This window comes from Schistocerca gregaria, chromosome 3 (genome assembly GCF_023897955.1).
Source record: "Schistocerca gregaria isolate iqSchGreg1 chromosome 3, iqSchGreg1.2, whole genome shotgun sequence".
Taxonomy (NCBI): Eukaryota; Metazoa; Arthropoda; class Insecta; order Orthoptera; family Acrididae; genus Schistocerca; species Schistocerca gregaria.
In genome coordinates, this window is record NC_064922.1 from 927,182,334 (window position 1) to 927,207,048 (window position 24,715).

Genomic DNA, 24,715 nt, shown 5'->3' on the forward strand with positions numbered 1-24,715 from the left:
GTTCTCTGAGACATCATAACACTGGTGTTATATACACGGTGTTACAAAAAGGTACGGCCAAACTTTCAGGAAACATTCCTCACACACACACATAAAGGAAAGGTGCTATGTGGACATGTGTCCGGAAACGCTTAATTTCCATGTTAGAGTTCATTTTGGTTTCGTCAGTATGTACTGTACTTCCTCGATTAACCGCCAGTTGGCCCAGTTGAAGGAAGGTAATGTTGACTTCGGTGCTTGTGTTGGCATGCGACTCCTTGCTCTACAGTACTAGCATCAAGCACATCAGTACGTAGCATCAACAGGTTAGTGTTCATCACGAACGTGGTTTTACAGTCAGTGCAATGTTTACAAATTCGGAGTTGGCAGATGCCCATTTGATGTATGGATTAGTACGGTGCAAAAGCCGTGGCGCGGTATGTTTGCATCGAGACAGATTTCCAAAACGAAGGTGTCCCGACAGGAAGACGTTCGAAGCAATTCATCGGCGTCTTAGGGAGCACGGAACATTCCAGCCTATGATTCGCGAGAGGGGAAGACCTAGAACGACGAGGACACCTGCAATGGACGAGGCAATTCTTCGTGCAGTTGACGATAACCCTAATGTCAGCGTGAGAGAAGCTGATGCTGTACAAGGTAACGTTGACCACGTCACTGTATGGAGAGTGCTACGGGAGAACCAGTTGTTTCCGTACCATGCACAGCGTGTGCAGGCACTATCAGCAGCTGATTGGCCTCCACGGGTACACTTCTGCGAATGGTTCATCCAACAATGTGTCAATCCTCATTTTAGTGCAAATGTTCTCTTTACGGATGAGGTTTCATTCCAACGTGATCAAATTGTAAATTTTCACAATCAACATGTGTGGGCTGACGAGAATCCGCACGCAGTTGTGCAATCACGTCATCGACACAGATTTTCTGTCAACGTTTGGGCAGGCATTGTTGGTGATGTCTTGATTGGGCCCCATGTTCTTCCACCTACGCTCAATGGAGCACGTATCATGATTTCATACGGGATACCTACCTGTGCTGCTAGAACAAGTGCCTTTATAAGTACGACACAGCATGTGGTTCATGCACGATGGAGCTCCTGCACATTTCAGTCGAAGTGTTCGTACGCTTCTCAACAACAGATTCGGTGACCGATGGATTGGTAGAGGCGGACCATTTCCATGGCCTCCACGCTCTCTTGACCTCAAACCTCTTGACTTTCATTTATGGGGGCATTTCGAACCTCTTGTCTATGCCACCCCGGTACCAAATGTAGAGACTCTTCGTGCTCGTATTGTGGACGGCTGTGATACAATACGCCATTCTCCAGGGCTGCATCAGCGCATCAGGGATTCCATGCGACGGAGGGTGGATGCACGTATCCTCGCCGACGGAGGACATTTTTGAACATTTCCTGTAACAAAGTGTTTGAAGTCACGCTGGTACGTTCTGTTGCTGTGTGTTTCCATTCCATGAAGTAATAAAATGAGCTCTAACATGGAAAGTAAGCGTTTCCGGACACATGTCCACATAACATATTATCTTTCTTTGTGTGTGAGGAATGTTTCCTGAAAGTTTGTCCGTACCTTTTTGTACCACCCTGTATATGTATACAAAATGGTTCAAATGGCTCTGAGCACTATGGGACTTAACATCTGAGATCATCAGTACCGTAGACTTAGAACTACTTAAACCTAACTAACCTAAGGACATAACACACATCGACGCCCGAGGCAGGATTCGAACCTGCGACCGTAGGAGCCACGTGGTTTTGGACTGAAGCAACTAGAACAGGTCGGCCACAGCGGCCGGCAAAAGTCACAAAATCGGTTACTTCCCTGTTACTGCGTCTGTCTCGGCCAGTGCGTTTATATTGGCGAGTCATTGCAGCAACATGCCAATAAGCACCTGAAGACGCCGAACAACTGTCTCGTTGAAATATTGCGCAGCTTCCAAATTATCCGACGCGAAGCCCGTGAGCCAGTGAAGCAGTTACTACGTCTCAAACACGACACTACACTGTTTCATAATGCGACACTGCACACATACTATCAACTGACGTCAGGACCATTGCATCTCCATAATGAGAGAGAGGATGAGCTCAGAAGAAGGATAAAATATTAATATTGTCCACTCCATAGCTTTGGAGAAAGGTTTTCGGGCAAATAAAAAGAAATGTATAACAGTGTGAAAGTTTGGTGTGAAATGTTACCCAAATACTCCTGTACTATATAGTGCTTATTGTTAACAGGTACTTTGTAATTGCCTTTTCAAATGATTCAGTAATAATAATATCGTTGTGTGACGGTCTGGTACAAGCTTTGAAACTGGACGCCACTTCAGAAACTTAACGTGTGCTTGAGCCAACGGTCCTGTTATTCTCATGTTTTTTATTTCGTTGTTTATATTTTGTTTTTTCTTGTTTTCGCTTTTTCACCCCATTTATTCCTTTCTGCTCGCCACAAATGTCTTCTTTTTACTGGATTCTGTCTGGCATGGTTGCACATAATTTCTCCTTGAAGGGTTGGTTTCTTCTCCTATGTACAACAAAGTATCCCTGCAGAAATAAAAATAGCTGTTGCATTGTAAGTACTGTCTAAACCACTTTACAATTCGTTGTACATCTTCCTGACAAGAAAACAGCGGTACAATGAGAGTGCACTTTTGTATTGTAAAGTGAATTGTTGCAGACATCAACGCATTTGGAATGACTGAATTGAAACACTTCTCTTTTAAAAAAATAACTAAAATTCTTAATGTAAATAGTAAAAAAATTAAAAAGGTCTCCTCATTCTTCATGAACTTGATAGCTCTGTCAGTAACCTAATTGCACTGAAAAACGATTCTCCCCCTTCTTATATGGAAAAGAGTGTGTGTGTGTGTGTGTGTGTGTGTGTGTGTGTGTGTGTGTGTGTGTGAGTTCTAGGGGACTGATGACCTCAGATGCTAAGTCCCATAGTGCTCAGAATCGTTTGGACACCTCAAGGCGACAAACACGTTCGCCGTTTCACGATGGAGGTGAGAGAAGCTCTTCTGAGTTTAGGAGGACAAGGCGTCGCAGTATGCAGTAAGCTGAAGGCTCGCTTCGATGCCCCATTCGTGCTCAGGCAAAGCAATTGGCAACGAAGTGCTCGCTAATCGCGAGTAATGGCTTCACGGACTGTCTTCGGCATAAAGTTTTAACGTGGTGCACATTATCAAAGACCGACAGTATACCAAAGATTTTATTACTACGGATAGCCAGATACTATCTATCTGATAAGAGGTGTTTTCATGCTGTGTGCTTCTGGCATGACAATTCATATTGCATTGGTATAAGATGTCATCCTTATCTTGCAGTAAGCATACTGAAGTTTCAAGCGAGATTGTCAGTATGGCGTTAGAGCAGTAAACAGATAGATTAAAAATGACACCAGACCGCTCGTTGAGATAGTGGTCTTCACGTAGGCTCATTAATTTTCACTACTGTTACTTTCCATTTCCAGATAGCTGGATATTCAGAGTTCAAGTACTTGCTTCTGTGGCCGGAAACCATTGATGTCATATCGCCTTGATTGTCGAAGAGGAACGTCGTGTGAAACAACTCTATGATCTTCGTACATTCATAGTTGAAATGGAGGACAGTGGGACGTCAGCTGGTATAAATTTATATTAAAAATGAAGAAATTCCTCCAGCTGTATTTAAGGTGTCGATTTTATTTTGGCAACTAGTTTCAACGTAGTAACAACGCCATCTTCAGGCCCATACACTTGTTGACGTCAACTGCGTGCGGCTTATACTGGAAATCAGTGGTGAGATATTGACTTGCGGTATCAGCCGCACGCAGTTGACGTCAGCAAGTGTATGGGCTTGAAGATGACGTTGTTACAACGTTGAAACTGGTTGCCAAAATAAAATCGACACCTTAAATACAGCTGCAGTGATTTCACATTTTTAATACACTATGGCCATTAAAATTGCTACACCGCGAAGATGACGTGCTACAGATGCGAAATTTAACCGAAACGAAGAAGATGCTGCGATATGCAAATGATTAGCTTTTCAGAGCTTTCACACAAGGTTGGCGCCGGTGGCGACACCTACAGCTTGCTGACATGAGGAAAGTTTCCAACGATTTCTCATACACAAACAGCAGTTGACCGGCAAAGATTGGTGAAACGTTGTAGTGATGCCTCGTGTAAGGAGGAGAAATGCGTACCATCACGTTTCCGACTTTGATAAAGGTCGGATTGTAGCGTATCGCGATTGCGGTTTATCGTATCGTGACATTGCTGCTCGCCGGCCGCGGTGGTCTCGCGGTTCTAGGCGCTCAGTCCGGAACCGCGCGACCGCTACGGTCGCAGGTCCGAATCCTGACTCTGGCATGGATGTGTGTGATGTTCTTAGGTTAGTTAGGTTTAATTAGTTCTAAGTTCTAGGGGACTGATGACCTCAGATGTTAAGTCCCATAGTGCTCAGACCCATTTGAACCATTTGACATTGCTGCTCGCGTTGGTCGACATCCAATTACTGTTAGAAGAATACGAAATCGGTGGTTTCGGGAGGGTAATATGGAACGCCGTGCTGGATCCCAACGGCCTCGTATCACTAGCAGTCGAGATGACAGGCATCTTATCTGCCTGGCTGTAACCGATCGTGCAGCCACGTCTCGATCCCTGAGTTTGGGGCGTTAGCAAGACAACAACCATCTGCACGAACAGTTCGACGAGGTTTGCAGCAGCATGGACTATCAGCTCGGAGATCATGGCTGCGGTTACCCTTGACGCTGCATCACAGACAGGAGCGCCTGCTATGGTGTACTCAACGACGAACCTGGGTGCACGAATAGCAATACGTCATTTTTTTTAGGAAGAATCAAGGTTCTGTTTACAGCATCATGATGGTCGCATCCGTGTTTGGCGACATCGCGGTGAACGCACATTGGAAACGTGTATTCGTCATCGCCATACTGGTGCCACCCGGCGTGATGGTATGGGGTGCCATTGGTTCACATCTCGGTAACCTCTTGTTCGCATTGACGGCACTTTGAACAGTGGACGTTACATTTCAGATGTGTTACTACCCGTGGCTCTACCATTGGTTCGATCCCTGCGAAACCCTACATTTCGGCAGGATAACGCACGACCACATGTTGCAGGTCCTGTACGGGCCTTTCTGGATACAGAAGATGTTCGGCTGCCGCCCTGGCCACCCGGGGCCAAACCGCACAATAACCCTGGGTTCGGTGTGGGGCGGCGGAGGGGTGAAGTGGACTGCGGTAGTCGTCGTGGGGTTGTGGACCACTGCGGCTGCGGCGGGGACGGAGCCTCTCCGTCATTTCTAGGTCTCCGGTTAACATTCAACATTCAATCCATCTGGACGTCCACTGAGCGGCGACTTGTGGCCTCTTCAGAAGAATTTCGCGTTTTGCTCCATCGGACAGATGGCTATTGGCATGACCGGCGTCAAACGTTTTAAAGCAAAGGTATGCAGCACAGACGAATGAACGTTACGACCAGCCTTTTCTACATAAACGATTTTGGAGACAATCTGAGCAGCCGACTTAGGTTGTTTGCAGATGACGCTGTCGTTTTTCGCCTAATCAAGTCATCAGAAGATCAAAACAAATTGCAAAACGCTTTAGGAAAGATATCTGAATGCTACGAAAATTTGCAGTTGACCCTAAATAACGAAAAGTGTGAGGTCATTCTCATGAGTGCTACAAGGAATCCGTTAAACTTCGGTTACACGATAAATCGGTCAAATCTAAAGGCCGTACATTCAAATAAATACCTAGGGATTACAATTACGAACAACTTAAATTGGAAGGAACACATAGAAAATGTCGTGGGGATGGCTAACCAGGACACTCAGAAAATGTAACAGACCTACACAGACCTACACTAGGCTTGTCCGTCCTCTTTTGGAATACTGCTGCGCGGTGTGGGATCCTTACCAGATAGGATTGACGGAGTACATCGAAAAAGTTCAAAGAAGGTCAGCACATTTTGTGTTTTCGCCGAACTATGGGAGAGAGTGTCACAGAACTGATACAGAATTTCGGCTGGACATAATTAAAACAAGGGCGTTTTTCGTTGCGACGGAATCTTCTCACGAAATTCCAATCATCAACTTTCTCCTCCGAATGCGAGAATATTTTGTTGACACCGACCTACACAGGGAGAAACGACCACCACTATAAAATAAGGGAAATCGGAGCCCTTATGGAGAGATAGAGGTGTTCGTTCCTTCCCCGCGCTATACGAGATTGGAATAATACACTCCTGGAAATGGAAAAAAGAACACATTGACACCGGTGTGTCAGACCAACCATACTTGCTCCGGACACTGCGAGAGGGCTGTACAAGCAATGATCACACGCGCGGTACAGCGGACACACCAGGAACCGCGGTGTTGGCCGTCGAATGGCGCTAGCTGCGCAGCATTTGTGCACCGCCGCCGTCAGTGTCAGCCAGTTTGCCGTGGCATACGGAGCTCCATCGCAGTCTTTAACACTGGTAGCATGCCGCGACAGCGTGGACGTGAACCGTATGTGCAGTTGAAAACTTTGAGTGAGGGCGTATAGTCGGCATGCGGGAAGACGGGTAGACGTACCGCCGAATTGCTCAACACGTGGGGCGTGAGGTCTCCACAGTACATCGATGTTGTCGCCAGTGGTCGGCGGAAGGTGCACGTGCCCGTCGACCTGGGACCGGACCGCAGCGACGCACGGATGCACGCCAAGACCGTAGGATCCTACGCAGTGCCGTAGGGGACCGCACCGCCACTTCCCAGCAAATTAGGGACGCTGTTGCTCCTGGGGTATCAGCGAGGACCATTCGCAACGGTCTCCATGAAGCTGGGCTACGGTCCCGCACACCGTTAGGCCGTCTTCGGCTCACGCCCCAACATCGTGCAGCTCGTCTCCAGTGGTGTCGCGACAGGCGTGAATGGAAGGACGAATGGAGACGTGTCGTCTTCAGCGATGAGAGTCGCTTCTGCCTTGGTGCCAATGATGGTCGTATGCGTGTTTGGCGCCGTGCAGGTGAGCGCCACAATCAGGACTGCATACGACCGAGGCACACAGGGCCAACACCCGGCATCATGGTGTGGGGAGCGATCTCCTACACTGGCCGTACACCTCTGGTGATCGTCGAGGGGACACTGAATAGTGCACGGTACATCCAAACCGTCATCGAACCCATCGTTCTACCATTCCTAGACCGGCAAGGGAACTTGCTGTTCCAACAGGACAATGCACGTCCGCATATATCCCGTGTCACCCAACGTGCTCTAGAAGGTGTAAGTCAACTACCCTGGGCAGCAAGATCTCCGGATCTATCCCCCATTGAGCATGTTTGGGACTGGATGAAGCGTCGTCTCACGCGGTCTGCACGTCCAGCACGAACGCTGGTCCAACTGAGGCGCCAGGTGGAAATGGCATGTCAAGCCGTTCCACAGGACTACATGCAGCATCTCTACGATCGTCTCCATGGGAGAATAGCAGCCTGCATTGCTGCGAAAGGTGGATATACACTGTACTAGTGCCGACATTGTGCCTGCTCTGTTGCCTGTGTCTATGTGCCTGTGGTTCTGTCAGTGTAATCATGTGATGTATCTGACCCCAGGAATGTGTCAATAAAGTTTCCCCTTCCTGGGACAATGAATTCACGGTGTTCTTATTTCAATTTCCAGGAGTGTAGATCATTGGGAAGGCGGTTCGATGAACGCTCTGCCACGCACTTAAATGCGATTTTCAGAGTATCCATGTAGATTTGGATGTAGAATGTTTCCGTGGCGTTGCCTGGGTGATGTCGTCATTCTGGGAGGCACAACGGATCAACACAGTCAGGCATCTATCCTTGGGGACCACGTCCACCTCTACATGCACTTTGTTTTCCCTCTGCACGACGGCATCTACCAGTGCTACATGTCACACAGTTCACAGTCTATGTGCGTGGTTCGAAGGGCACCAGGGTGAGTTTACCGTACTCCCCTGGTCAGCAAACACCCAGGACGTAAGCCCAATGGAGAGTTTGTCCGACCACCTCGATAGGGCTGTTCGTGCCTTGGATCGCTTGGAGAAAGCAAGCGCGGCTGGACGTGACACTGGAGTCGCCACGACTCCAGTAACCCTGTCGGTACCTTCCAGAACCTCACTGAGTCCCTCCCTTGCAGCGACAGCAGGTGATTATTCACGTTTCTGACAGGTGGTCACGCTACTAGGACTGGACAGTGCATTATTGCTTGATTGTTGCGGATTAATCTTTTCGTTACTACAAATCAGAATCAGAGGAACTTTTGCTATCGGATTTTTATCTTAGGTCCCTATTATGTACGGTTTATCATAGCTAAATTAGCAGAACTGACATTATACGTAAACTTGCCGCTAGGGAACTGAGTGGTGAAGCTAATGAAATACCAAAATCGCCACAAGCCCACCAAAACATGAATTTTGTAATCGTTTCTCGTGTTTGATAATGAGGGATCATAATGCACAAAAGGATTATATTGGTTGGTTGTTAGGAGGGGAGCAAACAGCGAGGAGAACGGTCCCACCGGGGAGGATGGGGAAGGAAGTCGGCCGTGTCAGGTCAGAGGAACCAACCCGGCATTTGCCCGAAGCGATTTAGGGAAATCATGGAACACCTAAATCAGGGTGGTCGGACGCACGTTTGAACCGCGGTCCTCCCGAGTGCAAGTCCAGTGCGCTAATCATTGCCCCACCTCGCTCGGTAAGGACTGTATTCAAATTGGCGCTGACCGTGGAAGTCTAAGCACTCGTACCTTGTTTCGTGTGTTTGCGCGGTTGAGTTTTGGCAAATGTTCAGATGTGTTTGAGTTCTGAAGGGACCAAACTGCAGAGGTCATCGGTCCCTACACTTACACATTACTTAAACTAACTTAAACTAACCTATGTTAAGAACAACACACACACCCATGCCCGAGGGAGGGAGGCGAGTTTTAGCACCTAAATTAAAAATTTGTTTATTTGGTTTGTTTTATTACCTACAGTTTAGCAATTATGTTGCTCCTCTGTTTATGTTCAGTTACCGTATTATAAGTTCATTGTTCTGTGACTCACGATACCAGTTTAATGTTCCAATGAGCTCCCAGTGGTGCACAATAATTCAGTAGGCAACTTCCCGTGCTGAGAATCCTTCCTGTACACGTAGGTCCATGTCTTTCCAGGGATTCAAAACTTGTTTCTTGCGCTTATTGCTAACGTTATAGATTGTATTGTATTGTACTGTATGTTATTCGGGGGCCTAGAAACTACGGAGAGGCTCCATCCCCGCCGCAGCCGCAGTGGTCCACGACCCCACGACGACTACCGCAGTCCACTTCACCCCGACGCCGCCCCACGCCGAACCCAGGGTTACTGTGCGGTTCGGTCCCCGGTGGACCCCCTAGGGAACGTCTGACACCGGGCGAGTGTAACCCCTACGTTTGCGTGGTAGAGTACGCGTACGTGGAGAACTTGTTTGCGCAGCAGTCGCCGACATAGTGTAACTGAGGCGGAATAAGGGGAACCAGCCCGCATTCACGGAGGCAGATGGAAACCGCCTAAAAACCATCCATAGACTGGCCGGTTCACCGGACCTCGAGACAGATCCGCGGGGACCAGGCGCTTCTTCCCACCCGGAAATCCGTGCGTTAGACCGCGCGGCCAACCTCGCGGGCATAACGTTATAGATACTCGTATGACCGTGTAGTTATCCCTGTGCGTTCAACGGTAATTTCACCTCGGAGTATATTTGCCATTGTCTTAATGCAGTTTTAGTATGAATTGTGCCATGACTAGTGAACGTTGGATATGTCATTCACATTAACTGTCAACTGCCACAGTTTGTGAACGACGGTTGCAGTCGCTCTCATCTTCAAATGTGGACAATATATCCATTATTGTGTCTAAATCAAACGTCCTCACTTTCAAAGGGTAGAAGAACCTGAAGTTACAAGTCCTTAGTGTGCTGTGTAGTCATTGTCGTGGCCTACCAGTAGTCTCCATGGGAGCACTGTGCCGCATCCATTATAGTTAACTGACGGCTGACATTTACATCTACATTTTTACTCCGCAAGCCACCCAACGGTGTGTGGCGGAGGGCACTTTACGTGACACTGTCATTACCTCCCTTTCCTGTTCCAGTCGCGTGTTGTTCGCGGGAAGAACGACTGCCGGAAAGCCTCTGTGCACGCTCGAATATCTCTAATTTTACATTCGTGATCTCCTCGGGAGGTATAAGTAGGAGGAAGCAATATATTCGATACCTCATGTAGAAACGCACCCTCTCGAAACCTGGACAGCAAGCTACACCAGACCGCCTCTGTTGCAGAGTTTGCCACTTGAGTTTGTTAAACATCTCCGTTACGCTATCACGCTTACCAAATAACCCTGTGACGAAACGCGCCGCTCTTCTTTGGATCTTCTCTATCTCCTCTGTCAACCCGACCTTGTACGGTTCCCACACTGATGAGCAATACTCAAGTATAGGTCAAACGAGTGTTCTGTAAGCCACCTCCTTTGTTGATGGACTACATTTTCTAAGGACTCGCCCAATGAATCTCAACCTGGCACCCGCCTTACCAACAATTAATTTTATGTGATCATTCAACTTCAAATCGTTCTGCACGCATACTCACAGATATTGTACAGAAGTAACTGATACCAGTGTTGGTTCCGCTATCATATAATCATACAGTAAGGGATCCTTCTTTCTATGTACTCGCAATACATTACATTTGTCTATGTTAAGGGTCAGTTGCCACTCCCTGCACCAAGTGCCTATCCGCTGCAGATCTTCCTGCATGTCGCTGCAATTTTCTAATGCTGCAACTTCTCTGTATGCTACAGCATCATCCGCGAAAAGCCGCATGGAACTTCCGACACTATCTACTTGTGAAAAGCAATGGTCCCATAACACTCCCCTGTGGCACGCCATAGGTTACTTTAACGTCTGTAGACGTCTCTCCATTGAGAACAACATGCTGTGTTCTGTTTGCTAAAAATTCTTCAATCCAGCCACACAGCTGGTCTGATATTCCGTAGTCTCTTACTTTGTTTATCAGGCGACAGTGCGGGACTGTATCGAACGCCCTCCGGAAGTCAAGGAAAATGGCATCTACCTGGGAGACTGTATCTAATATTTTCTGGGTCTCATGAACAAATAAAGCGAGTTGGGTCTCACATGATCGCTGTTTCCAGAATCCATGTTGATTCCTACAGAGTTTAGATGGTTAGTAAGCCCTCTCATTGGCTGTTTATGTCGGGATTCTCATTATTGCCACACTTGTGTCGCGCATTCTTCTGAGGTATGGACAGTACCGAAAGTACTCTCCGTCACTCACAGCAATATAGCTTGCGGAGTATGGATACATCCAATTTCCTCCTTTCGCTCCTTTAAGTCTGTCCGTTTGGCTTCCACAGTTAAAATTGTACTGCTTCTTCCTTCATCAGTGCTGAAGGTCATTGTTAGGAGCACAGTTAGATTGCCTTCATTGGCTGTAGTTAATCCAATAAAATATTCGGTTTATAAACAAATTCTGGTTGAATATAATTTCCTTTCAGTGGCTTCGCCTGTCAACGAAACACATAACTCGACTATAAGTAGCGGCTGTTGTCGGTTGTATACGCACTTTGGTTTCTGGTACGTATATCCCAAAACACTGAGAAGTAAGTATTGATTGTATCTTTGTAATCTTCCATATTCCACAGAAGACCTGTCCTCTTGAAAGATTAACGGTTGCTATGCGGTCATCAAATACAAGTCACGGGCATTTCCACAAGGACTGATTTTATCAGCTGCTTTGTCGATTGTAAAAGCGAGCAGTAAAAATCCCGAGCAGTCACTTTAAAGCGCTCGACAGCTGGAAAAGTGCAGAGATAACTGTCTTCTGATAAACGTGGGAATTCAGTCCTTCGCACTGTATTCCAGCGCAGACAGATAATTCATGCTTCAGTGAGAGGAGAAGTCATTTTATTATTTCAGAAACCCCTACGATCAAAATGTAGTACATTGATGGTACTAATTGCTAGGTAGCTACAGTGAAAAGAATAAAAACGAAATTCTCCATTTCATAAATTCAATGTAAGAAAGGAAGGTTTCCATTGACTGTTGTTTACCTTGGAAATCCACATTCTCTGTTATGATAGAATCTTGAAATTACTCGGTCATTTTCTGGATGATTTATTCAAGATAAAGAGCTTCACTTGTTGAGCATGTAAGTAGGCTGTTTAGGTTTTTATGTTGGTAACGCCACGTAGCGCTCTATATGAAAATCACTGACTGTACTGTGTGAAGTCTGTGGCTGGTTTGCATTGTTGAATATTTGCTATTGTAGTGTTGGGCAGTTGGATGTGAACAACGCGTAGCGCTGCGCAGTTGGTGGATGTGGGGAGAGAGATGGTGGAATTTTGAGAGCGGACGATCTGGACGTGTGTACATCAGAAAGAGTAAATCTGTAATACTATACAGCATGAACCGATATATATATATATATATATATATATATAATGACTTTTGAACACTATTAAGGTAAATACATTGTTTATTCTCTATCAAAATCTTTCATTTGTTAGTGCCTTCAGTAGTTAAAATCCTATATTTAGCTGGCAGTATTGGCGCTCGCTGTATTGCAGTAGTTCGAGTGACGAAGATTTTGTGAGGTAAGTGATTCATGAAAGGTATAGGTTATTGTTAGACAGGGCCATTATTTTGTAGGGATTATTGAAAGTCAGATTGCGTTGCGCTAAAAGTATTGTGTTTCAGTTTAGTGATGATCAGAATAAGTAAAGAGAGAAATGTCTGAGTACGTTCAGTTCTGCTCAGCTGTTTGAAAATCAAATAACGTAAGGGGTTAACCAGTACAGTAATTGATAAATTTTTCTAAGGGGACGTTTCAAGCAAATCAATAACGTGTTCTTCCACGTCTGGCTCTTAAGCAAGCTCTTACTCTGCTTGGAATTGATTGATAGAGTTGTTGAGTGTCCTCATGAGGGACGTGTTTACAATTTCAGAAAAAATGATTTATTGAAGAGCAAGTGCTTCAGAAAGTAGAGCAAATGAAAAACGCGTTGGTCCACGTCAGGTCTTCATGCAAGCAGTTATTTGGCTTGAAATTGGTTGACAGAGTTGCTGAATGTCCTTCCGAGGGTTATCGTGCCAGATTCTGTCGCACTGGCGCGTTATATCGCCAGAAACCCGAGTTGCTTGAATGGCCCTGCCCATATTACTCCAAACGTTCTCAGCGGGGGAGGGATGTGGCTATCTTACTGACCAAGATAGGGTTTGGCAAGTACGAAGGCAGACAGTAGAAACACTCATTGTGTGCGGGCTGGCATTATCCTGCTCAAATGTAAGGCTAGGATGGCCTACCATGAAGGGCAACAAAACGGGCGTAGAATATCATCGATGTACCACTGCACTGTAAGGGTGCCGTGGATAACAACCAAAAGGGGTCCTCGTATGAAAAGAAATGGCACCCCAGACCAACAGTCCTGGTTGTCGTGCCGTATGACAGGCGACAGTCGAGTTGGTATCCTACTGCTGTCTGGGCGTCTCCAGAGAAGCCTCCGCTGTTCACCGGATCTTAGTTCGAAGCGGGAGCCATCACTGAAGACAATTCTACTGCAGTCAGTGAGATCCCAGGCCAAAAGTGCCCGATACCACTGCAAATAGGCTCTTTGCTGTACGGAGGTCAATGTTAGTCGGTGCAAGGGGTGCAGTGAGGTCAGTCCCCTTAGAGTGAGCCGCTTATTAAGACTGAAGCGCCAGTTGCGCGTCGGAGCAATGATATTGATGAGCCTCTCTGACGATTACTTAGTCGTCACGTTTTGTAGTCTCTCTAGGTCGACCACTTCCTTCTTGACGACATGTTCGGTCATGTTATACCCGATCCTACCATCTTCATCGAACTGTGGCATCGCTCCTATTCAAGTGTTGATCGATTACCCGATTACTCCAACTGGCGTCTTTGAGCCCAACTACATTTCCTCCCTCAAATGCTGACACATGGGTATATTGTTCACTCTCCTGTCTGCGAGGCATCGTTATTGCCCAGCTGAGTACGAGGAAGGAAATTGGCAAACGCTTTACACCCTTGTATCGGCATGTCCCCTGTTTGTTATTCTTGCCAGCAACACGTTGACATTACGCTGCAGCGTGACACATTCATCTATCGTCCGCCAAGACTACAATTTTGCATTTCCTGTCGATTTGGATTGTTTGGGGGATGAGACCAAACATCGAGGTCATCGGTCTCATCGGATTAGGGAAAGAAGTCGGCCGTGCCCTTTGAAAGGGGCCATCCCAGCATTTGCCTGGAGCGATTTAGGGAAATCACGGAAAACCTAAATCAGGATGGCTGGACGCGGGATTGAACCGTCGTCCTCCCGAGTGCGAGTTCAGTGTGCTAACCACTGTGCCACCTCGCTCGGTCATTTCCCGTCGACCCCTGCATGAATGTCAATATGTGACCAATTTGCATAGATCCTTCGTGATGCACTTTCTTTGTTTCTTTCTTTTTTTTTTTAAAAAATAGAGTGGGATTATTCCTTGCCCCACTGGGACAGATATTTAATTTGTCTGGTTTCCGTGTTTGGGAATTAGTAAGGTGTTGTTTTAGGAACAATATTACCTTTTTTCGTTTTCGGAACAATACAGGGTGATTCAAAAAGAATACCACAACTTTAGGAATTTAAAACTCTGCAACGACAAAAGGCAGAGCTAAGCACTATCCGTCGGCGAATTAAGGGAGCTATAAAGTTTCATTTAGTTGTACATTTGTTCGCTTGAGGCGCTGTTGACTAGGCGTCAGTGTCAGTTGATGCTAAGATGGCGACCGCTCAACAGAAAGCTTTTTGTGTTGTTGAGTACGGCAGAAGTGAATCGACAACAGTTGTTCAGCGTGCATTTCGAACGAAGTATGGTGTTAAACCTCCTGATAGGTGGTGTATTAAACGTTGGTATAAACAGTTTACAGAGAATGGGTGTTTGTGCAAAGGGAAAAGTTCTGGACGGCCGAGAACGAGTGATGAAAATGTAGCACGCATCCAGCAAGCATTTGTTCGCAGCCCAGGAAAATCGACTCGCAGAGCTAGCAGAGAGCTGCAAATTCCACAATCAACTGTATGGAGAGTCCACATTGGCACTTATCTGTCCGTAACTACCTGAACGTCAACTACCCGAGGCGATGGATCGGCCGCCAGGCAGCCCGTGACAGAGCACTTCATCACTGGCCTCCAAGAAGCCCTGATCTTACCCCCTGCGATTTTTTCTTATGGGGGTATGTTAAGGATATGGTGTTTCGGCCACCTCTCCCAGCCACCATTGATGATTTGAAACGAGAAATAACAGCAGCTATCCAAACTGTTACGCCTGATATGCCAGGTAAAATAAATGCATAAATAAATAAATATGCTACAGAGAGCGTGGAATGAGTTGGAGTATCGGGTTGATATTGCTCGAGTGTCTGGAGGGGGCCATATTGAACATCTCTGAACTTGTTTTTGAGTGAAAAAAAAACCTTTTTAAATACTCTTTGTAATGATGTATAACAGAAGGTTATATTATGTTTCTTTCATTAAATACACATTTTTAAAATTGTGGTATTCTTTTTGAATCCCGCTGTATTACCTTTTGTTCGTTTTCGGAACAATATTACCTTTTTTGTGGGATCGTATCCTCTAGTTGATTAGCCGAGATCCCAGATTGTTTATGCAGGCGACTGTTTATATAGGCGTTCGTCTGCACGATAAGGAATGAAAACAGTCTTTTTCACAGTTCCCTTATTTTCTGGCGAAATGACCCAGCAGGCTGGCAGTGCGGAAGGGGAATTCCGGGTGGAAAGATTTTAGAGGCGACTTTACGACTTCCAATTCCAAAATTCGCCTGATGAGCGAAGAAAACCTAAAGAAGACCTCGGGACTGGGGGTTGGAACTGTTTTAAGGACATTGTCACAGGCAAAACTTAAGACTTTATGAAGATGGTGTCTGTTCTTTCGGACGTGTCCGAAAGAACAGATACCATCTTCGTATAGTTAAGGCTTACCCTGCCATTGACCTTCTTCTTCTGTGCGGATGCACACGCATTGCCCGAACTCTTACGGGACTCAGTAAGATTGTGTGCCCCGAATAATGAGTGTAGGGGGCAGGGACACTACGAATGTAGTGTGTGGACATTAAGTTGGGTCTCAGGGGGAGTGTGTAAGGGATACATCCCTGCAGTCGCACTGTTCTCTGCGCCCTCGATGGCTCAGATGGATAGAGCGCCTGGAGGAGATCCCGAGTTCGAGTCCCCGTCGACGCACACTTTTTTTAATGACCCCGTTGATGTATATCAACGCCTGTCAACAGCTTAGGGTATTGATTAAGCTACCATTTCAATTAAAACTTTGCCTACATATATGTTATTTATGGAATTTTTGTGTGTGCTTTTTTGCTGTATGTTTGAGATCACTCAAGTATCGAGATTTCTTTCTTTCCTATTTCATTTTTTTCTTGACTGTGAGATCCGTAACTTCAGTTCAATATGAAAAACCTTATGTTTAGTATCGCTACTTTTCACGGCCGTTTCGGAAGCTGCATGATCATTACATTTTCAAGGCAATCTCATACAGCGCTAGATTACTGATCTATCATCGAGCGAGGTGGCGCAGTGGTTAGCACACTGGACTCACATTTGGGAGGACGATGGTTCAAACCCGCATCCGGCCATCCTGATTTGGGTCTTCCGTGCTCTCCCCAAAATCGCTCCAGGCAAATGCCGGTATGGTTGCCCTGGCAGGTCACGGCCGATTTCCTTCCTCACCCTTCACACAGTCCGAGCTTCAGCTCAATCCCTAATGACCTCGATGTCGACGGGCCGTTAAACCCAATCCTCCTTCGTTCTAAGTGCACAGCCTCGGAGCGGAGGGTAGTAGGGCGGTTCGGTACCTGCATGACTTTGAGCTCGCCGGAAGTGTCTGCGCCCTCGTCGCGGAACCACTGGAGCGCCTTCTCGGCGCCGGCGACATCGTCCTTCTGGAGGAACTGGTAGGGCGTCTCGGGCATCCAGAAGAAGGCCGCCGCGAACAGCAGCGGCACCACCAGGCTGATGCCGCCCAGAGCCAGCGTCGAGATGTACGGCCCGGCGCCGTACATCACCATCATCCCCAGCGATATGATCAGCTGCATCAGCGTCCCCAGGGCGCCGCGGATGCTCGGCTGCGGAAGGAATGGATACACTGTCAACTCCGTTGTTGTAAAGCACTCACCTTCTACGAGTAACGTTAGAAACTAAAGAAGCAAAAGAGAATACATGTTACTGACAGCGTGGGAAAAAATCAAGAAAGTTAATTTTATTTATTTATGTAATCGTATGGTGATTTTATACTGGCTATTAAAATTGCTACACCACGAAGATGACGTGCTACAGACGCGAAATTTAACCGACAGGAAGAAGATGTTGTGATATGCAAATGATTGGGTTATCAGAGCATTCACACAAGGTTGGCGCCGGTGGCGACAACTACAACGTCCTCGCATGAGGTGACTTTCCAAGGGATTTCTCATACACAAACAGCAGGTGACCGGCGTTGCCTGGTGAAACGTTGTTGTGATTTCTCGTGCAAAGAGGAGAAATACGTACCATCACGTTTCCGACTTTGATAAATGTCGTATTGCAGCCTAACGCGGTTGCGGTTTATCGTATCGCGACATTGCTGCTCGCATTGGTCGAGATCCGATGAATGTTAGCAGAATATGGCGGGGTGAGTTCAGGAGGGTAATACGGAACGAAGTGCTGGATCCCAACGGCCTCGTATCACTATCAGTCGAGATGACAGGCATCTTATCCGCATGGCTGTAACGGATCGTGCAGCTACGTCTCGATCCCTGAGTCAACAGATGGGGATGTGTGCATGACAACAACCATCTGCACGAACAGTTCGACGACGTTTTCAGCAGCTTGGACTATCAGCCCGGAGACCGTGACTGCTGTTACCCTTGACGCTGCATCACGGACAAGGAGCGCTTGCGATGGTGTACTCAACGACGAACCTGGGTGAACGAATGGAAAAACGTCATTTTTCGGATGAATCCAGGTTCTGTTTACAGCATCATGATGGTCGAATTCGTGTTTGGCGACATCGCGGTGAGCGCACGTTGGAGGCGTGTATTCGTCATCGCCATACTGGCATATCACGCGGCTTAATGGTATAGGGTACCAATGGTTACACGTCTCGGTCACCTCTTGTTCGCATTAACGGCACTTTGAACAGTGGACGTACATTTCAAATGTATTGCGACCAGTGGCTCTACCCTTCATTCGATCCCTGCGAAACCCTACATTTCAGGAGGATAATGCACGACCGCATATTGCAGATGCTGTAAGGGACTTTCTGGATACAGAAAATGTTCGTCTGTTGTCCTAGCCAGCAAATTCTCAAGATCTCTCACCAATTGAAAACGTCTGGTCAATGGTGGCCGAGCAACTGGCTCGTCACAATACGCCAGTCACTACTCTTGATGAACTGTGGTATCGTGTTGAAGCTACATGGGCAGCTGTACCTGTGCACGCCATCCAAGCTCTGACTCAATGCCCAGGTGTATCTAGACCGTTATTATGGCCAGCGGTGGTTGTTCTGGGTAGTGATTTTTCAGGATCTATGCACCCAAATTACGTGAAAATGTAATCACATGTCAGTTCTACTATAATATTTTTGTTTAATGAATGCCTGTTTATCATCTGCATTTCTTCTTGGTGTAGCAATTGTAATGGCCAGCAGTTTACAATATACAGTTGATACAAGGGAAGTGATTTTATACAATATACATATGATATAAGACAAGATTAAACCTTAAAGTCCGTGTTTTTCAACCAATTAATTATGCTGGGTGAGAGAGTGAACAAGTCGTCGCTAATTCCATGGATTGAAGTGGACAGCGTTGGACTAAATATTCAGTGGTCTGCTCTTCTTGATTACATTCACACATTGGTGAACTGATCCAGCCCCATTTGTACCTGAAGTAGCTACAACAACGACGTCCAATCCTGAACCTGTTGAGGCGGCACCAGAAGTTCCTCGGTAGGTCAAAACCTTTTGGCTTGTTTGTGGGATCAAGGTGATGGGCTCTTGTTCCCAATATTTTTGTTCACCATTCATGCTTCCAGCTTTCATTTAGATCAAAACCATCTGCGATGAGTTGTCTCGCAGTAACACTGGCTGGTCTTCTTGATCGCAATGGTTGCTGTGGGTGGATGACAGAACTCCTGGTGCAGTGGTAGAGAGGGTGATGCAGAGATTTTCTTGGCCTCCCTCAGTAGAGCTTGTTTCCGCCTTAAGTGAGGTGGAGGGATGTGACTCAGCACAGGTAACCAGTGGCATGAGGTCGATTTGACGGAACCAGTAATGCAGCGCTAAGTTTTGTGTCTACCATCTTCACTTGTACACTTTCCAACCAGACAGGTGCACAGCAAAGTACACAAGACTGATGTCAGCTAAACGCAGACCGTCAGCAGAGGTTCCCCAGGTGGTACCACTGAGTTTATGTAGTAAATTGTTCCTTGCAGCAACTTTATGATAAAGCTTGGTGACGTGCTCTTTGTAGCTCAGGGTAGCTCAGGGTTCTATCTAGAGTGATTCCGAGATATTTTTGGAAAGGATTGTACCTCAACGTTTGTCCATTGAGAAGAACTCTTGGTTTGTACTTCGAAGCACGATTCGCTAGATGGAAACAAGAGACTTCAGTTTTTGATGTGTGTGGGATCAATCTCCAGGTCTTAAAGAAAGTTGACATCTTCTCCATATCCTCTGTAAAAACTCGTTCACCATCTTCGAAATTACTGCTCTGTGTTACCAGTGCAATGTCATCAGCATAGATGAATTTAGTTGATATTGTGGTTGGTAAATCATTAATGTATAAATTGAATAGTGATGGGGCTAAAACAGATCCCTGTGGTAGACCATTATTTAGTTTCCGTTTGTGGCTTTTAATAATCACATTCGATGAGAACGTCGCCAGCTGTTCCTTGTTTGGGAAACGTGTCTTGCAACAGTTATGGAAGGAGGAGAAGAAGATTAAAAACACCTTGTAAAAAACCATAGTTTCATTTGACTCCAAATTGTGGTACTCAGTAAGGTTTCCAGGTTGATATTTGAAGAGATACACAATTAATGGCCTCTCTTAGGTGAAAGAAGAATAGCAGTGCCCAAAGGCTGGGAGAGTAGAACCAACTAGTGAAGAAAATCACGTACAGGGTGAATTTGAGATTTTATTACAAATTCTCATGGATGTTGGAGAAAATTTGAGGTAGGTGCCCTGGTCCAGAAACTACTGAGTCAAAAGTTATAAGCAAACCGTCTACATATCTGTGACAGTGTAATACATGTACTGGTACCGTTGTTTCTAGGATAGTAGGGATGGCAAATTTCTGATGTAGTATGGACCAAAACAAGAAAAAAAGTCTAACACACAAGAGCTCTGAAGGGCTTACTTTAAGAGCTATGAAGATATGTTCATCTTTGGTAATGTGAAACACAGCTCTTCTACTGCAAGCTCTTTGGTTTCCATATCTCTAGCGGAGAGTATGGACGAAAACAAGGAAAAAGGTAGTAAATATGGGCTCTAAAATGCATGCCTTAAGAGCTATGGGCATTTATTCAGCAGATAAGATGTGTTTACCGAAGTAGAAAGAATGCCCATAGTCCTTAAGGTATGCGCTTCAGAGACTATTTTTACTGGACTTTTTTCCTTCTTTTGGGCCATACTACCTCTTTCAAAAATATGTAAACCAAAAAAAAGCTTACAGCAGAAGAGATGTGATTCACAGTATCGAAGATGAACAACTGCTCATAGCTTTTGTGATATGATTGAAGATCCCATGTTTACTAGGTATTGTTTTCGTGTTTTAGTCCATACCAACACCTCTGAAAGTCGCCTACTCTATAGGCTTAACAACAACGGTACCTGTACATGTATTCCACTGTCACAGGTTCAGATGTTTGCTTATAACTTTCGACTAAATCATTTCCGGACCATGGTCCCTCATCTCAAATTCATACACTTATCCTTCTCCACTACAGCTGAAAGGCTGTAACATCATCACGGAATCACCCTGAATGCAGCTTGGTCAGAAACAGTCTGCAAGGCTTATAAGGATGTTGCTGGATGAGTTACGATGGGAACTAAGTGCCAAGGAAAAATTCGATACGCCGAGCCGTTTCCGAGGTAATTAGAATTGAAGTTAGCCAATCAGGCCGTTGCGAGCGGAAATTCTAGCGGCCCACCGGATACAACTGGTGTCAGTTGTTCTCATCATACCGTAGGTGATTGCACACGAGACTGCTCAGCCTTTGGCCCAGGTTTGAGTTTTACTATCGTCCCATACTTTTGGACTACTCTCTTGTTCGGTTTTAGGAAACCAAACGAATAACACGTTTGGTGACACAATCCCTGATGGGCCACTAGAATTTGCGTGTGTAACTGCCTAAGTGGCTAACTTCAGTGTTAACTAACTCGGAAATATCGCATGGTTTCGAATTTTTTCTTAACAATTATTTATCAGCGCAACCTACCATGCAAAACGTTTAGAAGCTTTTCAGACTGTGTCAGATCACCCCGTACAGCCGTGATCCAAAGATCACTTTGGTCTATAGATTGGTCTTGTTGTTGTCGTGGTTTTCAGTCCGAAGACTGGCTTGGGGCAGTTCTCCACGCTCTTCCCTCTGGTGCAAGGCTGTTCATTTCTGCATAACTACTCCGGTCTACACCCATTTGCAGTTTCTTTACGATTCTCCTCCACCCACTTCCCTCCTTCACGAAATACACGATTTATCAATTCAAACAAATAGGATTTTAATATTCTTCTAAGTACGACACTACGGATACGTATGTTACTATTCGATCCCCAGACAGTCCTGGGATTTTGTCACATCTTTCATCCCTGTTGCAAGGTTTCGTAAAGTGAAAAAATGGCAGTACCGTGGTTTGGAGTCTATGTTAAACAGTATTTTCTTCCATAACTGACTAGGTAAGTCTAATTAACCCTTGGAGAAAGGCAACGGTAGGCCTAGTGAAGCTCTGTAGTGTTCAAACTAACCCATGATTTGATGAAACAGTTACCTTACATGTAAAAGCAAAGGAGCGACACTAGCTTTTGTGAAACTATAATCCTTATTCAGCATATAATTCTGCTGAACAGATCGCTGCAACATTAGGCTCTTTCTGTTCTCAATGCATCATTCGTTTTCGTGTTTGTCGTGGTACCCGACGAGAACGTGACCAGATGAATGGTGTTTTGAATTACTGCCGCCAGGCGCAGTTGAATGGTACTGGTCCGTGGTGAGGGATAGTGACGCAACAAAGCTAAAACTATTTTAACTTCTAGTGGCATTGCACATGCAACTTCGGTGACGTCATTGTGGCAACCCAGCTTTAAGATCCACACAAACAAACGAGGAATCGCAGCAGACGTCGCCAGTTCGCACGATCTGTCGGTAGATCGCGCGTGTGTGCCCAAATCACAGATCGCTTCAGTCGATCGCTGGGCGCTTCGTTTTACCATGAAATCTGACAAACCACAAGCGACTAATCGACCGAAAATATGGCTGCCTGGATGCGACACACTTGTCTCTTTATTAAAATAGCTTCTGTAATTAGGTTTCGTTTCTCTGTACCCATGTGGAGTAAGAACTTTATGTTAGTATTTAGAGTTATTCAAGGAACCCGGACCACTCTAGAAAGTGGCAATAAAGCCGAAGTTACCGCTTATATTAGGAAGGAATATAAATGAAAAACACTTTCGGATTGTGCACTTTGTAAGTAGGCTGTTTAGGTTTTCTTATTGGTAACGCCACATAGCGCTCTGTATGAAAAATCACTGGCTGTGCTGTGCGCAGTCTGTGGCTAGTTTGCATTGTTGTCCGCCATTGCAGTGTCGATCAGAGGCAACTGGATGCTAACAGCGCTTAGCGTTGCGCAGTTGGAGGTGAGCCGCCAGCAGTGGTGGACGTGGGGAGAGAGATGGCGGAGTTTTGAAATTTGTAAGAATTGGTGTCATGAACTGCTATATATATTATGACTAGTGAGGTAAATACATTGTTTGTTCTCTATTAAAATCTTTCATTTGCTAACTATGCCTATCAGTAGTTAGTGCCTTCAGTAGTTCGAATCTTTTATTTAGCTGGCAGTAGTGGCGCTCGCTGTATTGCAGTAGCTTGAGTAACGAAGATTTTTGTGAGGTAAGTGCTTTGTGAAACGTATAGGTTAATGTTAGTCAGGGCCATTCTTTCGTAGGGATTTTTGGAAGTAAGATTGCGTTGCGCCAAAAATATTGTGTTTCAGTTTAAGCACAGTCTTGTATAAATTGTTCTAAGGGGACGTTTCAGCATTTTGAAGAGGTTTAAAGGCATGGGATGTTCACAGTAGTCACATATACTGGATTTCAGGTGGTAGGTTAGAGTCGTTTATGAAACAGTGTGACGCATTAGTAAAGTTTTCAACTGCTGTTTGAAATGAGATAATATTAAGTCGATATTTTAATTCAGAGTGTTTAGAGCACACTTATTCCATAGCTGTACTAAAGTCTCTTGTCATTCCACGCAATGTAACGCTCCCTCTTACAACTGGCAGCAAGAGTTACGGAATGTAGCAGTGCTGGTACTGAACACATTTCTATAGACACATCGTGCTTCTAAAACCATTGTGCAAATACTTCAAGTTAAACTACAACCCTTATAAACAAAAAAACGAACTGCGACCTTTATGATGCATTTGAGAATTACTGATTGAAAAGCTGTACACGACTCACTTGACGTTAATGAAAAAGGTAATGTTTTCTGTGGCATAGCGATGCAACAAATGTTTCACAAATTTTAAGTAGCAATGTTTTATAACTAATATATTATATTATATATATTATATTAACGTGTTCAACAACTGAACATACGTCTATACTATGAAGGTAGTAGCAAAGCGTCAGTGGAAAGAACGTATAATGATTAATTCGAACTTGACGGACAAAATTTCAAAGGTTGATGAAGGATGATTCCGCATGATGGACCTTAGGTCCCCGATGGGTCGTTACAGAGTGACAATGTAAGTTTGATTTGTTTTTTTACTCCTGCTAACTTTGCTTCTGTAGTAATATCTTCACAACAGTGAAAAAGTCTGCAGTATGGATCAAAAATGTGCAATATAAATCACAGAGTACTGCAAAAGCCTCAGATGACGTATCGTCTCATGTGACAGTTGGTTTCAACAAATAGTTGTATTGAGAGCATTAGAAACACAAGCTAGTCAAACAGACATGAAAGGCACCCAGTGAGATCTGTGAGGGAAAATGGAGAGATTAGACGGGAAAAGGGCTAACCAAGGAAGACGTCAGAAATAGATTGGTGGAGAGGAAGAAAGCTCTCATCAAGCAGAGAGACAAACAGGTATTAACTAATGACATAAAATTTAGGAAAAGTTCTTGAAAGAGTACGTATGAAACTTGGCCGAACACATACCTCAGGAAGAGAAACTGTAATTATTACATGTCTGGCAGTTTTGAAGGATTTTAAAAATTAAGTGGACAGATGTCAACTGCCACTCCTGCTATATACAGGGTGATTCACGAAGATATGTAAACATTTTAATATGTTATTCTACAAGTGAAACTAAAACAAATTCACGTAAACATAGGTCCGCAAATGTTTAGTTACGGAGCTACGGCTAATAAAAGATTTTGCCTGAAATTTAGCAATTCGCTAATATGAAG

At 45.3% G+C, this 24,715-nt stretch overlaps 1 protein-coding gene and 1 long non-coding RNA gene across 2 annotated transcripts in view; one reads left to right on the top strand and one right to left on the bottom strand.

Annotated features, from left to right (window-relative positions):
• The window catches only part of LOC126355803 (uncharacterized), a 367,829-nt gene that overhangs the window by 316,145 nt on the left and 26,969 nt on the right, over positions 1-24,715 (top strand). The window lies entirely within an intron of this gene.
• LOC126355800 (facilitated trehalose transporter Tret1-like) overlaps positions 1-24,715 on the bottom strand; it is an 83,938-nt gene that overhangs the window by 23,474 nt on the left and 35,749 nt on the right. Inside the window, exon 3 of the mRNA XM_050006222.1 lies at positions 16,909-17,178. Coding sequence (XP_049862179.1) covers positions 16,909-17,178 — 270 coding nt within the window. The remainder of the gene's footprint in view (positions 1-16,908; positions 17,179-24,715) is intronic.